General features: G+C 36.9%; 1 protein-coding gene across 2 annotated transcripts in view; it reads left to right on the top strand.

Moving 5' to 3' along the window:
- mdn1 (midasin AAA ATPase 1) overlaps window positions 1–16481 on the top strand; it is a 56962-nt gene that overhangs the window by 16586 nt on the left and 23895 nt on the right. For both annotated transcript variants that reach the window (XM_081378792.1, XM_081378791.1), the window contains exons 27-58: window positions 37–178; window positions 1642–1776; window positions 2203–2341; window positions 2836–2974; window positions 3049–3179; window positions 3467–3605; window positions 3771–3900; window positions 4102–4359; window positions 5437–5634; window positions 5774–5982; window positions 6448–6570; window positions 6709–6906; window positions 7094–7201; window positions 7333–7521; window positions 7608–7697; window positions 8160–8423; window positions 8497–8761; window positions 9135–9294; window positions 9764–9880; window positions 9998–10206; window positions 10661–10809; window positions 10909–11108; window positions 11746–11972; window positions 12084–12197; window positions 12643–12772; window positions 12846–12952; window positions 13056–13189; window positions 13271–13431; window positions 13524–13644; window positions 14644–14860; window positions 15005–15245; window positions 16184–16310. In XM_081378792.1, the coding sequence (XP_081234918.1) occupies window positions 37–178; window positions 1642–1776; window positions 2203–2341; window positions 2836–2974; window positions 3049–3179; window positions 3467–3605; window positions 3771–3900; window positions 4102–4359; window positions 5437–5634; window positions 5774–5982; window positions 6448–6570; window positions 6709–6906; window positions 7094–7201; window positions 7333–7521; window positions 7608–7697; window positions 8160–8423; window positions 8497–8761; window positions 9135–9294; window positions 9764–9880; window positions 9998–10206; window positions 10661–10809; window positions 10909–11108; window positions 11746–11972; window positions 12084–12197; window positions 12643–12772; window positions 12846–12952; window positions 13056–13189; window positions 13271–13431; window positions 13524–13644; window positions 14644–14860; window positions 15005–15245; window positions 16184–16310 (5271 nt within the window). The remainder of the gene's footprint in view (window positions 1–36; window positions 179–1641; window positions 1777–2202; window positions 2342–2835; window positions 2975–3048; window positions 3180–3466; window positions 3606–3770; window positions 3901–4101; window positions 4360–5436; window positions 5635–5773; window positions 5983–6447; window positions 6571–6708; window positions 6907–7093; window positions 7202–7332; window positions 7522–7607; window positions 7698–8159; window positions 8424–8496; window positions 8762–9134; window positions 9295–9763; window positions 9881–9997; window positions 10207–10660; window positions 10810–10908; window positions 11109–11745; window positions 11973–12083; window positions 12198–12642; window positions 12773–12845; window positions 12953–13055; window positions 13190–13270; window positions 13432–13523; window positions 13645–14643; window positions 14861–15004; window positions 15246–16183; window positions 16311–16481) is intronic.

Genomic DNA, 16481 nt, shown 5'->3' with positions numbered 1-16481 from the left:
TGATTATATTTTTTGATATGGTGGTATTTGTGTTAGTCTTTACGTAGAGGATCCAGTGTGTTTGCTGGGAAACATGGGTACATTACCCTAAGAGACCTGTTCCGCTGGGCTGAACGCTATAGGATGGAGGAGCGGAATGACTCCTCGTGTGATTGGCTACAGCATCTGGCTGATGACGGTAACATCCAGAAACAAACATTTGACCCCTATGGAGTATAAAATTTAAATATAGACAGTATTATTCAAAAGTTTATTGTTTGTAAGGTTTTTTTAACCCTCAGGTGCTATTCGGTCAAAATGTGAATTTTTAAAAATCACAGCTTAATCGCAATGGTACGAAACTTGGTGATTTTTATGGCATTAGTCCCTTTTGTGCTCTTCGGTCAAAAATGACCGACCAGAGGAAATTAATGGGAAATTGACAAAAACACAAAAATTCTGAGAATTTGTGTGTGTACAATCTACAAATCGGCCACGATGCATAAAAGTGCTCAACAATGAAGGGGTGACACTCTTAAACATCAGATTGCAACACACACACACACACACACACACACACACACACACACACACACACACACACACACACACACACACACACCAATAAATTGTGATAAGAAAAATAATCTGTTTTGAATTTTTAAAAATCACAGCTTCATCGGAATGTTACGAAACTTGGTGACTTTTATGGCATTAGGAGTGTGAACACACAAAATAATTGAGGGCATGATTCGAGCAGCTAAGTGGTCATAAAAAATGAATTGTATTATTCATTTATTGAACATTATTGAACAAAAATAAATTGCATTGATGATATCAAGAGCTACAGCCAAATGAGGAGCACCTGAGGGTTAAATTTCTTTTTTATGTCTCTTATGCTCACCAAGAGTAAAAACAGGAATATTGTGAAATATTATTACAGTTTAAAATGACATTTCTCTTTTGATATATTTTAAAATATAATTTATTCCTGTGATGGCAAAGCTGAATTTTCAGCATCATTATTCCAGTCTTAAGTCTCACATGATCCTTCAGAAATCATTCTAATTTGCTGATTTGCTGATATGCTGCTCAAGAAACAGTTCTTATTACTATTATTATTATTATTATCAATGTTAAAAACAGTTGTGCTGCTTAATATTTGTGTAAAATCATACTTTTTCAGGATTCTTTGATAAATAGAAAGTACAGCATTTACTTAAAATATATATATATATATATATATATATATATATATATATATATATATATATATATATATATATATATATATATATATATATATATATATATATATATATATATATATATATATATATATATATATATATATATATATATTTTAACAATATAAAAGTCTTTACTGTCACTTTTGATCAATTCAATGCCCCCTTGATTCATAAAAGTATTAATTTCTTTTGAAAAGTCTGAGCTCAAACTTTTAAATAGTAATTTATGGAAAGATTTTTTGTTTTTTTACACTTCATTTTAAAAATACAAAAAAGGTCTGCAGTCTGCACTCTAAAAAAATTATTTATTGCAAACAGGAGATAAAGATAACAAACTTTTTGGCTCTTTGCCTTCGTCACTTACTTTATACTTAATTTCAAAATGTAACAATCATTGTGTTCACTCCTTCAGGCTACATGCTGTTGGCTGGCCGTGTCAGGAAGCCAGAGGAAGCACTGACCATCCAGACCATTCTGGAGAAGCACTTTAAAAGGACAGTGAACCCAGATGCTCTTTTCTCTGAGGCTCAGGTCACCTCTCAGTTCAGTGAGTTGATAAGCACAAACACAGTTTGGCCACAGAAGCACACCGCATTCTGACATCAGGTCGATGACTTTCAATTAGGAACGTTGTTCTTACTGGTTATTCCATTGCATTATCACATAAACAGATACCAGTAGTATTGCAGTTTAATGACAGTCCTTTAATAAGGCATCTCAGCAACTCCCAGCATGCTCTTATATAACAGTTATTCAGTGTTAGTTTTATTGATTGTGTCTTGGGATGTTCTTTTCCATCTATGCAGATGAGTTAAGACGGCAAAATCTTTTTCATGAAATGTTGAATTCTTGATTTTGATTCTTTCCTAAAGACCTGTTTGATTAGCTCACTGTATAACTAATGGGTAGATTGATTGTTTTTGCTGGCACAGTTTGGTATATTGATGGTTGTTGATGGCTTGGCACTTGGCAGGCCCTTTTGTGGACAGCATTGCGGGTGTCCCTGAAGAGTTCGGTCATGTGGTATGGACCCAGGGCATGAGGAGACTGGCTGTACTAGTGGGAAGAGCGCTTCGTTTTGGCGAGTCTGTCCTACTTGTTGGGGACACGGGGTAAGCTGTGATACAATCCTCAGTTGAACCTAAATTATATGGTTACAAATTCTGGCCTAATACTATTTTGTAGTAGTTGATTGGAAATGAAGATGAAAAGCTTCTTTATTAGAGTTTTATCACATCACAAATCACTTTTTAATCATGTTAATTTTAGTGAAACCAAAATGAGTTTTGTAGCTTGTAGTTCATGTCTGTTAATCTTTTTAAAATGAACAAAAAATTACTTTTGTCAGACTTGTGTGCAGTCTGAGAAAATAATACAAATATGATGTTGCACTTGGCATGTACAATTTAATTTAAATAATATTCTGTACGGCACTGATTAGCAATAACTAGGAGCCACACCCCTGTTTCAACAGAAAATAGAAATTTCTATTTAGCAGGAAATCTGTCAGCAAAGGAAACCAAATTAGCCTTTAAAACCTTAATTTTTTATTGGTAAATAATGAATGAGATTCCAGAAGCTCAGTTGGTTAACATGTTCCTCCCAGGTGCGGTAAGACCACCATCTGTCAGCTGTTTGCCGCACTAGCCGGTCAGAAGTTCTTCTCCCTGAACTGCCACTTGCATATGGAGACGTCTGACTTTCTGGGAGGTCTCCGACCTGTCCGTCACACGGGAACTCAACAGGTAATATTCACATTTCTTTCAAATTATTGAGTCAAAAAATGGTCAGTTTTTAATATGAATTTAATATGATTCAGGCTGATGCGGAGGACGGCCGTCTGTTTGAGTGGAATGATGGACCACTGGTCCTGGCAATGAAACAGGATGGCGTGTTTCTGATGGATGAGATCTCACTTGCAGATGACTCGGTGCTGGAGAGACTCAACAGGTGTGTATTTACACTCCTCACATTGTTCTGTTCTCATTGACGGACTGTTTAAAATCTTTTCCAAATCAGTACTGCCTAGGAAATTCATAAACAGGCCTGAAAGTACTTGTTTACTTTGTCTCTTTGTAAAATTAATTGGTGTTGTTCTCCAAATTTGCAACTACTTTATCACAACAGGACAAAATAAAGTAAAAAAACAAATCCCCCAACTTCTGTACAGTACTTATATTGGCACATCTCATCTGATATCTAAAGTGATTATGTGACTGTCTGTGTGTCCTGTGCAGCGTGTTGGAGACGGAAAAATCTTTGGTGCTGGCAGAGAAAGGCAGCGGAGATGACGATGATGTTGAACTGATCATTGCCGGAAAGAAGTTCCGACTTGTCGCCACCATGAACCCTGGAGGTGACTTTGGAAAGAAAGAGGTCAGTACATGGAGAATTAGCTTGGCTGAAGAATATTGTGTTGAGGTTATAAAATAGCCATTGTTGGGGTTCTTAAAAGATTAGTAGTAATAGTTAAATAAATTGATCATGTTTGCATGGAAGAAACAAGCAAGCAGTGGCACTGATGTGTTTGCATGTGTACAGCTGTCTCCAGCACTCAGGAACAGGTTCACGGAGATTTGGTGCCCCCAGAGCAACAGTCGTAATGATCTAATGCAGATCATCCAACACAATCTGCGGCCTGGACTATCTCTGGACCAGCATGACCACCAAGGTGAGTCGCTCTACACAGAGCTACCAATTATAACAAGCCTTATTCCCTCCTTTTGGAATATTTGAATCTGATTGGTCGGTAGCAGCCAAATATCTTTGTATAATAATCACTAAACTCTGAAAGTTGTTCGTTTTCCATGCCAACCAATCTCCTACACTATTCTAGTTTCATGTCATTGCCATTCCTCTCTTCCCATCTCAGGTAAAGACATAGCAGATCTCATGTTGGACTTCATCGACTGGCTGACCAATCAGGAGTTTGGTCGGCGGTGTATTTTAAGTGTGCGAGACATCCTGTCATGGGTGAACTTCATGAACACAGTATGTGAGCGGGACGAGGACGGCTTCATGACCATGGGGGAGCTGGAGGAGGAGGAGCCAGAATGGGACCTGCGATTGGACACTGTAACAGCATTTATTCATGCTGCGTGCCTTGTGTACGTGGACGGAATCGGCTCAGGTGAGAGAAAAAATACCTCAAACTGCTTTTTTCTTTCTTTCATGCGTTGGTACCTATTTACCACCATAAGGAGTAAGATGAAATATAAAGGCAGCTTTTTTCTTTTTTTTAAAGGGGTGGTTCATTATGATTTCACTTTTCTAACTTTAGTTAGTGTGTAATATTGCTGTTTGAGCATAAACAACATCTGCAAAGTTACGATGCTCAAAGTTCAAGGCAAAGGAAGATATTTGCTTTTAAAGAAATAGTTTTTACTACAACAAGCGGCTTGTTGGGACCACACGACATTTCTCTGTGCCGGGAGCAGCAGCTCATTTGCATTTAAAGGGGCACACACAAAACGATGTGTTTTTACTGACCCTCAAGCTAAAACTTCACATATACACTCTGAGGACAACAGAGACTTATTTTACATATTGTAAAAAGGGGCATTATACATTCTACTTGTATATAAGTTTTTATGCTTCTATAAAATCCTTTGTAGTTGTTATTGACACTAGTGAAGGCTTTTATGAAATGAAATGAAAGCTATACCCTGCCGTTTAAAATAGTTTGGGTCGGTAAGATTTTAAAATTGTTTTTAGAAGTAATATGCTTATCAAGGCTTGAAAAATTATATTACAGTTTAAAATAAATGTTTTTTTATTTTAACATATTTTTAAAATGTAATTTATTTCTGTGATGACAAAGCTGATTTTTTTTAGCAGCATTACAACAGTCTTCAGTGTCAAATTATCTTTCAGAAATCATTCTAATATGCTGATTATCAACGTTTAATACAATTGTGCTGCTTAACATTTTTGTGGAAGCCATTATTTTCAGGATTTTTTTTGAGGAATAGAAAGTTAAAAAGAAAAGCTTTAAAAGAGTTAAAATAGAAATCTTTTGTAACATTATAAATGTCTTTTCTGTCTCTTTTGATCAATTTAATGCATCCTTGCTGAATTGAAGTATTAATTTCTTACTGACCCCAAGCTTTTGAACAGTAGAGGATGTATTTCATTGTTGTATTTACAGATCTAATATCCCTTCCCATACTACATCCCCATGACCTCATTTTTTTCTTCTTGGTGCCAGGAACCACAGTGTCGGCAGCAGAGAATGCCCTGGTGGCACGGAAGGCGAGTCTGGAGTACCTGGAGAAGAGACTGAGCAGAATTACAACGCTGGATGAGGAGATGCAAGACGCACTCCAAGTCTACGACACCAGCGTCCCCCGAGAGCCCCAGTGGGGTGAAGACTTCTTTGGCATTGACCCCTTCTACATTGCTGCAGGTGAGGACTCTACCAAAATATAAAATATAATATTTCAAAGTTGAATCTCTAGATGTTGTTAGCAATTGTTGTTATCAAACCATGTGTTAGATATGACTTTTGGGTTTTGTTTGCCACATTTGGTCTGATCTTCCCACAGGTCCTGAGAGTGAGGGCAGGAGTCTGTCGGACTACGCTTTGAGTGCGGGCACAACTGCAGTTAATGCTCAGAGGATACTAAGGGCACTGAAGCTTCAGAGACCCATACTGCTTGAGGGCTCACCTGGAGTGGGCAAGACCAGCTTGGTCACTGCCCTTGCCAAGGCCTCTGGGAACCATCTTGTCAGGATCAACCTGTCAGAACAAACTGTATGTCAAAGAAACATAGAGTTTTGCTTCAGTAGAACCTCCCTGCACTAAAGAACTGTTGAAAACTATCACCAATAGAATTGACAATTATTTTATTTTTATTCATTTATTTATTGAAAGGAAAAAAAAAACATCAACGTTAAATACACTATCAAAAGTTTGGAGACAGTAAGATTTTTTTAATTCATACTTTTAGTCAGCAAGGATGCATTAAATTGATCAAAAGTGACAGTAAAGGCATTTAAAATGTTAAAGAAGACTTTTATTTCAAATAAATGGCTACTGAAAATTCAGCTTTTCCTTCACAGGAATAAACTACATTTTGGAATATTTTAAAATAGAAATTGCAATAATATTTCATATTACTGTTTATATTCAATTTTTCAATAATTAAATGCTGCCTTGTTGAGCATAAGAGTTTTTAAAAACATTAAAAAAAATCTGTGCTGTATCCTCTCTGCACAGGACGTAACGGATCTGTTTGGGACAGATCTGCCAGTGGAGGGTGGGAAAGGAGGAGAGTTTGCATGGCGTGATGGTCCTCTACTTGCTGGGCTGAAGGCTGGACATTGGATCGTCCTAGATGAGGTACAGATGAATGGCTGACTTTTGTAGCTCTATGCCAGTTCAGTGTAATAAAATAATAAAATGTTTGAGACATTTTCAGTCAGAAATGATAACTCATTGGGTAGTAGGTTATTGACTGATTTTTCCTTTCATCTATAGCTGAATCTGGCTTCTCAGTCAGTGCTGGAAGGTCTTAACGCTTGCTTTGATCATCGTGCTGAGATCTACATCCCTGAGCTGGGCATGCGCTTCCATGTTCAGCATGAGAAGACCAAGATCTTCGGCTGCCAAAACCCTTTCACGCAGGGAGGAGGACGCAAAGGCCTTCCTAAGTCCTTCCTTAACAGATTCACTCAGGTAACTTAGATCTAATTACTTTTTTGTCATCTGTTTGTTTTCTCTTCTGTCTTAGAGATCATCTGTTTTACATAGATTATTAATATACAATATTGTTTACAGTAGTTTGTATTATAATATATGGTAAGGGTCTTAGTGAGTCATACAATAAGAGACCAAAATATAGATCTGTATTTTCCTCATTCAGGTTTATGTGGATTCGCTAACCAATGAAGACATGCAGTTCATTAGTGACTCCATCTTTCCTAACATTGACAATGCGATCATCTCCAAAATGGTGCAGTTTAGCAACCGAGTAAGTGTACAGCACTTCCCTTAACCAGTGGTGTTCTGCTGTTGCTCTTTTAATTGACATTTGTAGATGTTCTAGATGTTCCTTTCATCTATCATCTGAAAAGAGGTTTCATTTTTTTTTTGTTCTCTAAGCTTGTCCAAGAAGTGACAATTGAGAGGAAGTGGGGTCAGAGAGGAGGACCATGGGAGTTTAATCTCCGTGACCTGTTCCGTTGGTGTCAGCTGATGCAAACAGACCAATCACCAGGCTTCTTCAACCCTGGGCAGCATGTTGGACTTGTGTATGCAGACCGCATGAGGACAGAGGCAGACAAGGCTCAGGTAGCCAAGCTAATTCAAATACCATTCATCACTCAAAAGATGACATGAAGATGTGGCTTTATCAATAATACATGTTCTGTTCTCAGGTGTTAGCAGTGTTTAGGAAGGTGTTTGGAGAAGACTTTGAGCCTTACATGGGCTCTAGGCAGTTTCATATCACCCCTTTGAACCTGCAGGTTGGTCAGAAATATAATATTTAAAAAAGTTTGTCTTTATTTATTTTTTAACCCTTCATTTTGGAATCAATAATATAAAATAAATCTTTTAGAAACATAATATAATATAATATGTTTTATGTTTTAGTCTTTTTTATTTTATTTTAATCCTTTATCTGTAATCGATAATATTGAATTACATTATTATTATAAAAATCTTAAGAAACATTCGAAGTGGTAATGTAATATAATATAGTATAGTATATTATAGGCACATTTATTTATATGGCACATTTCACACACAATAATACAATAAATGCTTTACATTAAAAATGAAAAAAATAGTAGTCATAAAAATTACAGATCATTTTTATTGATTTTTAAGCTTAATTTTTTTAACACATAATCTATCATATAAAATTATATTATAAGTCTTAAGAAACTGGGTGTGAAAATATCTCTTTCTCTGTCACACATATGCAGTTGGGTTACTCAGTTCTGCAGCGCAGTGGAGGTGCACCCATTGCTCTGGATCCTCCTCTTTCAATTACCCATTATTCTTTGCGCCCTCTGGAGGCACTGATGAAGTGTGTGGAGATGGGGTGGATGGTCATACTGGCGGGTCCCACTGCGAGTGGAAAGAGCAGTTTAGTGCATCTGCTTGCACTATTAACGGGACACAGACTGAGAGTTATGGCCATGAACAGCGCCATGGACACAACAGAGCTGCTGGGCGGCTTTGAGCAGGTCAGTTGGAAATGACAAGCAAGATGGTTGTTTCACTAGCTTGGTGTCATCGTTAACCTGGTTATCTGTTTAGGTGGACATCATACGGCCGTGGCAGCAGGTATTGGAGAGCATGGACTATGTGGTTGCTATGGTGACCAGGCGAGGCCTGATGTCATTGGACGGGGCGGTGCAGGATACTGAGTTTCTGTTGAGCACGTGGAGCACTTTCCGCCGCTGGCTGCGAGAGGAGGGTCTGGATACCACAGAGGGCATGGTCACATTTGAGGCTTTAAACAAACTGGAGGTCATTATTGTTCTGCTGCACAAACTCAACACTAAACTCAAGGTCTTTACAGGTAAGGACACTACCCTACTGAGTATATCCTGTAAATGCCTTGTAAACTTAAACATTTGGTTTTCTGTGACATTCGAATGTGAATTCTGCTTCTCAACTCATCAGCCCTGTGAAATTTGTTGCTAACCATGTATCAATAAGAATGGTTTGAAAATTACTTTTATTTAATATTAAAAATAAATATATAAACAATAAATTTAAAATAAATATATATAATAGTTATGTTTAGTTTAGTATTATTTGAAATTAGAAATATTACATTGTATTTTTTAAATATGAAATACATTTTAATTAAATAAATGTAAAAAATCTTATTTTGTGCCTTATCCATTTAAAACACTTTGAGTGTCATAATCTTTGATTGTCCCCTGCAGACATGTCAAAGCTGCAGATGGACTTCACTCTACTGAAGGAGCGCTTGGCTCAGATGCAGGACGGCTGGACTCACGGTGGTTTTGAGTGGCTGGATGGGACATTAGTTCAGGCACTGCAGGCTGGAGACTGGTTGCTCATGGACAATGTCAACTTCTGCAGGTCTTTTTAAACAGATCTTTCTTAAAATGCTTAAACACTCTTTTTGGAGTCTCTTGGTAGATTTGTAGACACATTTTAATGAAGAATGATATGACTCATTTCAGTCAAGTCTGTGTTTTAAGGAATCAGTTGAGTAAATGATTCAATGACTGATTTTTAGCCACCGGCATAACACTCTTGTCAGCACTCATTACTGAAAATATAACATTGGTGATCCAATAGAAGCAGAAATGATATTTTAATTGTCTAATTTAGTGGCTGCTTATCAAATTAGATTTAAATAAATGGTCCTGAAATATTGATTTGAGTTTTAAGTTACTTAAGAAAGAGTGCAGAGTGATACAAGACAAGAAACTAGCATAACGTAAAAACAATACTTTGCTGCAAATACCACGATTGACTAAGTTTTCCAGATAGAACAGATATAATATGAAATTTCTTAAATGAACTATTTATGTGTATGTTTCAGCCCTTCAGTGTTGGATCGACTCAACGCCCTCCTGGAGCCTGGCGGGTCATTAACTATTAATGAACGAGGAATTATTGATGGAACCACACCTACCATCACCCCCCACCCTAACTTCAGGTACAATCAAAGCATCAACTGACACCACTTCCAGCTAAACTGTTTCCAAACTTATTTTGCCATGTGAAAGTATATGAAAATATATTTTGCTTAATCCTATTTCACACTGTGTTGTAGGTTGTTTCTCACCATGGATCCCACGCACGGGGAAATCTCTCGAGCCATGAGGAACCGCGGTGTTGAGATCTACATCCCTGGCGAGCATGAGGGTGTGTGCTGGGACACTCTGGATCTAAAGATGGTTTTACACACCCTGGGAGTGACTGGAGACTGTGTGTGTGACCTGCTCATCTCCATTCATTCAGATATCAAGAAGACCATATGGGGTGCGTCTGTGATTAATAACCCTTGTTCAGCGTTTTAGTGATACTAATATTTGATTGCGTTCAGTACTTGCTCTGAAGTAAATCGCTGAGACATTTCAAGTTTTGCTGATGATACTTGTGTGTATTTTTTTTTTTTTTTGGTAATTATAAGTGAAACATCACATCATCATTGTGTATCAGACAATGCCACCTTGAGGAATGAAGGTGAACTGGACTTATTGAGTCATCAGAGATTCAATTGTTGTTTCGCAGATAAAATATACTTACTACTATTACAAAAAAAAGTAAACACTCTTTTTTAATATATTTTTTTAAAGATTATGATTTATAATAAATAGATTAAGGAAAACTTAGAAGGTCGATGTCTAACCTTAAAAAAATGAATGAGGGTGAGGGTAGTGAATGACGTCCTGGGATAAGGGTTAATGTCTATTCTCTCTTTAACGTCTTCTAGACTCGCCTACGTCATCCATGTCATCTCTGCTCCATGCTGCGTCTCTGTTGTCTGGTCAGCTCCAGAGGGGTGTGGATCTGCCCAGTGCTCTTCTACAGGCCTGTGGAGAGGCTTATGCCTTCTGTCAGCGCACCACTGCTAACCAGCAGGTTCATAGACATTTTTCAATAAGCATGACAAGCTAAGATATATAATTCCCGTAATCCCTCAAATTATGCCCCATCAACCCCTTTCACATCCTGTCTCAGCTGGCACAGGAAGTCATAGAGAGGCAGTTGGCAGTGCTGGACTCGGAGGATTGGGGCAGTGGGCTGCTGTGTGCAGGCATGTGGCCGGACCGCATCCCCTCAGCCCTGCTGTGCACTGAGGACTCGTGTTTTTCCAGTGTCCAGAGAGACGGACAGGTCCTCCTGTACTGCCTCAACACTCTCAGCCTTTACGGAAAAAGGTCAGAACTATACATACAAAAATAATTTTGTTCTTTATTACCAGCCACTTCATTGGTGTTAATGAGATTGCACTAATGTTTGTGCTCGTTAAAGACATTCCGTTTTGAATTTGTTTTTGTTTTTTAGCTTCAGTTTAGTTTTAGGTTTTCTGTATATATATATATATACAGAAAACCTAAAATATATAATTCCCTAAAATATATAATTTATATATAAAATATATAATTAAAATATATAATATAATATATATATATATATATATATATATATATATATATATATATATATATATATATATATATATATATATATATATATATATATATATATATATATATATATATATATAGCTGCCAAATTATCCCTCTGAACTCAAAATCAAGCTCAAATCAGCATTTTATGTTCATCTATTTGTTTATATATTTATATATTTGGTAAATTAGATGATACAGCTAACTGTACCTGCAATAATAACTGATTGATATCAATTAATTCATTGTTCATTTTATTGTTGTAGTTTTGAGCTTGATTATTTCAATTAGCATCAATTAGCATTAATGATAAAAAAATAATTTCCCCCCTTTCTTTGTTGTAGTTAACAACATTAACCTTGTATAATAACCTTTACCGATTCAGGAATCGTCCACTGAGCCTAGTTGACCTGCAGAGGGCGATGCAGAGCGGTGCTGTACTGGATGGGCTTCAGTTTTCCGGAGGTGGAGGACTGGACGGAGGAGCAGAGAATGCATTGCGCCTCCTCCCGACAGCAGTTAAAATACTGACAGAAAGAGCTTCTCACAGTGACTGGGTTCTCAGAACCAGCTGGCTCTCCCACCTTACCAAAACTTACAAACATGCACCAGGTAGGCTGTAAAGGAAAAAGAATGCTTATTAATGTGTTTGGTATAGCTTGTGTAGCCATACTACTTGAGAGCTTATCTGTCCCAGTCCTGAGATCATGGTTGTCCTTGCAGATGCAGCTCTGATGCAGTTGGACGCAGGATGCACAGCCCTGAAGGCCGTATTCAACAGCAAGCTTATCGGGAAAGGCAAATGTCTAGCAGAGCTTTTGCAGCCACACAGCACAGGTACATGTACACTCTCATATATGCAGTCATGAAAATGAAAGCAGTTTCTTTCTCAGAAAATGTCCACGGTCTAACTGTGCATTAATAATCAGTGATCTCTGAGTCTTTTTAAACAGCTTTCTGCTGATCTAACTAAAGCCGTGTGAGTAGGGAAAAACAATATCATGGTATAATATCAATCCAAATGACTCAACAATTCAAGTCCTGATAGATAAAAGACCCACCCTTTATTATTTTCTGTTAAACATTGTGGTTCATTATAAAGTCAGTCACATAATGGAAGTTATGCATTGAGAAAATGCATTGAGAATGCCACTTCATGGACTTTAACATTTACTCTGAAATAATCAAAATCATATTCCAATAAAAACATTAATATTCAAACCTATAATATTCAGTCAGACTTGTGAAATTACTAATAAAAAAAAAACACATTCTTGATCAGATGACTACAGGATTTTGGTTGACATGCGCTGGAACAAGCAGTACTTGGACATCTTGGCCAACACCTGCAACTTTGAGGATGAGGAGAGATACATGGAATTCATGGAAGCTCTAAACGCTGTTGCCAACAGGTAAGTCCTTATTCTACTTTACTGGAATGTTTTTTTAGTAAAAAATTATATGCTTTATGTTCTGTTTTGAAAGGATCATATTGCTGATGGACCGAGAGGGGGCAGCAGCTATTAACAGCAGTGCTGGAAACAGCTCACCTCATAACAGCGCCTTGAGACTTGCCACTGCCTTCTCAAAAGGTATTGGCACACTTCCACAGCCATGTTAAAATACCCTGTGAATATTAGGAGACATGAACATATTAGTTTGTGTGTGACTATTATATATGTTTGGGTTTTATAGGAACGGTTGACATAGGCCACCTGCCTCATCCAGTGTTGGTCCACCTGCGCTCGTTTTTCGACCTGTGGGATACATTCGTACTGCAAGCCATGCAGTCGGGCCAGCCCTACATCTCTGACCACCTCATGTTTGAGGTCAGAGCGGTTTCATTATAGCCACGCTGCTGTTGCTACTGTCCTGCAGTTGGTTTACAGTGATGTGATTTGTGTGTCCAGATCTTGCAGCTGCTGCAGTGGAGGGATCGTTTCTGGCTTGTGTGTAACACGCTGTCTGCGGATACACGGGGGGTGTGTGTGCTGTCCTTGCACTGGCAGTGGGTGCACAAAAACTTAATTTTGCGACTGCCTCAGCTTTTGATGGGGGATAGTGACTATGAGTGAGTAATGGCTTTATTACATGATTAAAAGTCTTCATGTAATGTTCTCTTTAGTGTTTGTTTATATGTATATATGTGTATGTTCGTTTCAGAGGCCAACAGGAATTACACACCATCTCCACGGCCATCCAAAACACACTTTCCAGCTCTGTGGCTGTGGCCTCTTCTCTGAAGGGCATTCAGAAGACTTTAGGAAAGCCACTGCCGTTCAAGGTTAGGCTATATACAGAATATGGATAAGTATATATATATATATATATATATATATGTATGTATATATATATATATATATATATATATATATATATATATATATATATATATATATATATATATATATATGTGTATATGTATATGTATATGTATATGTATATGTATATATATATATGTATATATATATATATATATATATATATGTATATATATATATATATATATATATATGTATATATATATATATATATATATATATGTATATATATATATATATATATATATATATATATATATATATATATATATATATATATATATATGTGTGTGTGTATGTATGTGTGTGTGTGTGTGTATATATATGTATATATATGTATGTATATATATATATATAATATGTATGTATATGTATGTTCTCTTTAGTGTTAAATAAAATAATTATATAAAATATATAAAATAGCTATATATAAATATTACTACAGTTATAAAAAAATATTTCAATATATTTTAAAACCTAATTTATTTTATGCATTTCATTACATAATATATGCCATTACTCCAGTCTGTTCCTTCAAAAATCATTTTAATATGCTAATTTGGTGCTGAAGAAACATTTCTTATAATTTCTTTTTATCAGTGGTGAAAATGGTTGTGGTTATTAATATTTTTGTTCAAATCGTATTACACTTTTTTTTTTCCTCTTTGATTTAATATAAAGTTTGAAAGTACAGAAGTAGAAATAGAAAATAGTGAAATAGAAATATTTTGTAACATTATAAATGTCTTTACTATCACTTTTGATCAATTTAATGTGTTCTTGCTGAATAAATGGTATTCATTTCTTTAAAAAAAAATAATAATTAATTATAGTATATGTCTAATAAAAGAGGCAAACACCCAAAAATAAATTGAGAAATTCTATTAAAAGTATCAGAAGTATTTTATTTCAATTCTGCGTTCTAAGTGATCTGAAATAATCCCACAATCTTTTCTGTGCAGCTGGAGGCGGTGGCTGAATGTGCAGCCCGTTTGCGAGTGCTGTGCGGGGCTTTGGATGTTAGGGACCTGCGCCTCGACAACAGCCTCGCATCGCTATGGAAACAAGAGGTGTCTCGTCTCCGTGGTGTGGCCATGGGAATTGACTCAAAAGAGGCTCTGCTAGAAGCTTGGGGTCTAGTGCTTCAGGCCAACCTCCTGCTGGAGCCTCAGAAGTCAGGTAAATGTCACTTGGGTTACCTTATATTATTGACAGTAATTCTTACGAATTTTGGGCATGAAGTGGTAGTACTAAACCATACAACCAGGCAAATCCTGATCCCCTTAGTTTATTAACACAAAATATACTGATCGTTCTATCCAGGTGTCCTGGAGAGGCTTGTGAGCTGTGTGGATCAGCAGCAGGGTCATATGGCTTCCTGTGGCCTGCTGGACTCTCTGTCTGAAGATAATGAGGAGGAAGTGGGAGACGGTGCCGCACCAGACAGGGAGGTGTTACTGCAGCTTGCACGCAGGGCTCAACTGTGGCCAGCACTGGAGGAGCTGGCAATACTTAACCAGATGAAAGTCACCACAGACCTGCTGTATCTGTCAGTCACACCAGGGTATGATGATGTTTCTCTATCAAATTATTAAAGGTAGGGTTGGCAATTTCAGAGAGGCTAGCAATAGCAAGCTAGCTTTGAAAGCATAAGATCCCACCCTCCCTTCAGAGCGCTCCCAAAGCCACACCTCTTTCAAAATACATGAAAAGCACGAGACAAGAGACTGTGTTAAATTACTTCATGTCTCAAAGCACATAACATTACAATAATAATGATGAACATAAACAACTTAAAGAGCTCTTGTACCACCTGACTGCTGTAGATTCATTTCGGCATTGAAAGTGTTGACATATAAACGCATAAATAAGAGTCTGAGGACGTGAGCTGCTCCGAGGAGAATGTCACAGGTTTTCTTCTCGTAATTACGGTTACGACATGGTGTGAACGCAGCATAAGCTCGTTGTTTTGGTTCAGGAGGAACTGTAAAAGGTGGCTGCTGTTTGTTTGTGGCGCTCGGTGACTGACGTCTGTCTACAATTATGCATGGCCTCATGAAACGCACTGATGATGTGTGATGTCTGTGTGATCAGGGTGTGTGGAGGTATGGAAAATGCATATGTTGACGATGGAATTTATTTTTGGTCCTGAGATTTCCACAGAAGATATGTGTACTTTAGTTTTTTTTTATATTTATACCATTTCTATTATTGATTTTTATCAGGATATAAAGAGAGTTTCAGCCAGTATAACAAAGTTTTTATAAAAAAAAATTGCCTACCCTACCTTTAACTATTACAAAACAATTAGGCCCGATTTCACAGACAGGGCTGTTATTTACATTGTATTTTATTTCAATTATCTTTATTTCAATGAAAGAAAATGATGTTTAATCATTTTATTTATCAACAAAACTTGATTTTGCAAAGTAGGATCTTGTAGCATAAGGTGTTCTTTATTCTGTGTTTTACTCATATTGTGTTGTATATTTTGCTCTACAGAGGCAATAAGAAGGCAGAAGATGGTCTGCGCAGGTCCTTCTCTAATCATCTGCGTTTCTGTATGCAGTCGACACCCATGAACATCCGACAGCTGCAACCTCTCTGGTTCCTGCTAGGCACTGAGAGGGTCTGTCAAAACTCCTCCATAATAATATTTCCGGTGTTATCATCAAAGGCCATGTTTTATCTTTGAGTCACATTTGACAAGCTTCAATTGATTATTAAATGTATCATACAAACAATACAAATGACTTTAGTTAAGTTTAAAATTAAGTTTAAACTATTTTGAGTTCAACTT

Source organism: Scardinius erythrophthalmus (assembly GCF_964197995.2).
Source record: "Scardinius erythrophthalmus genome assembly, chromosome: 11".
Taxonomy (NCBI): domain Eukaryota; kingdom Metazoa; phylum Chordata; class Actinopteri; order Cypriniformes; family Leuciscidae; genus Scardinius; species Scardinius erythrophthalmus.
Note: the sequence above shows the minus strand (reverse complement) of the source record. Positions and strands in the feature narration are given on the sequence as shown.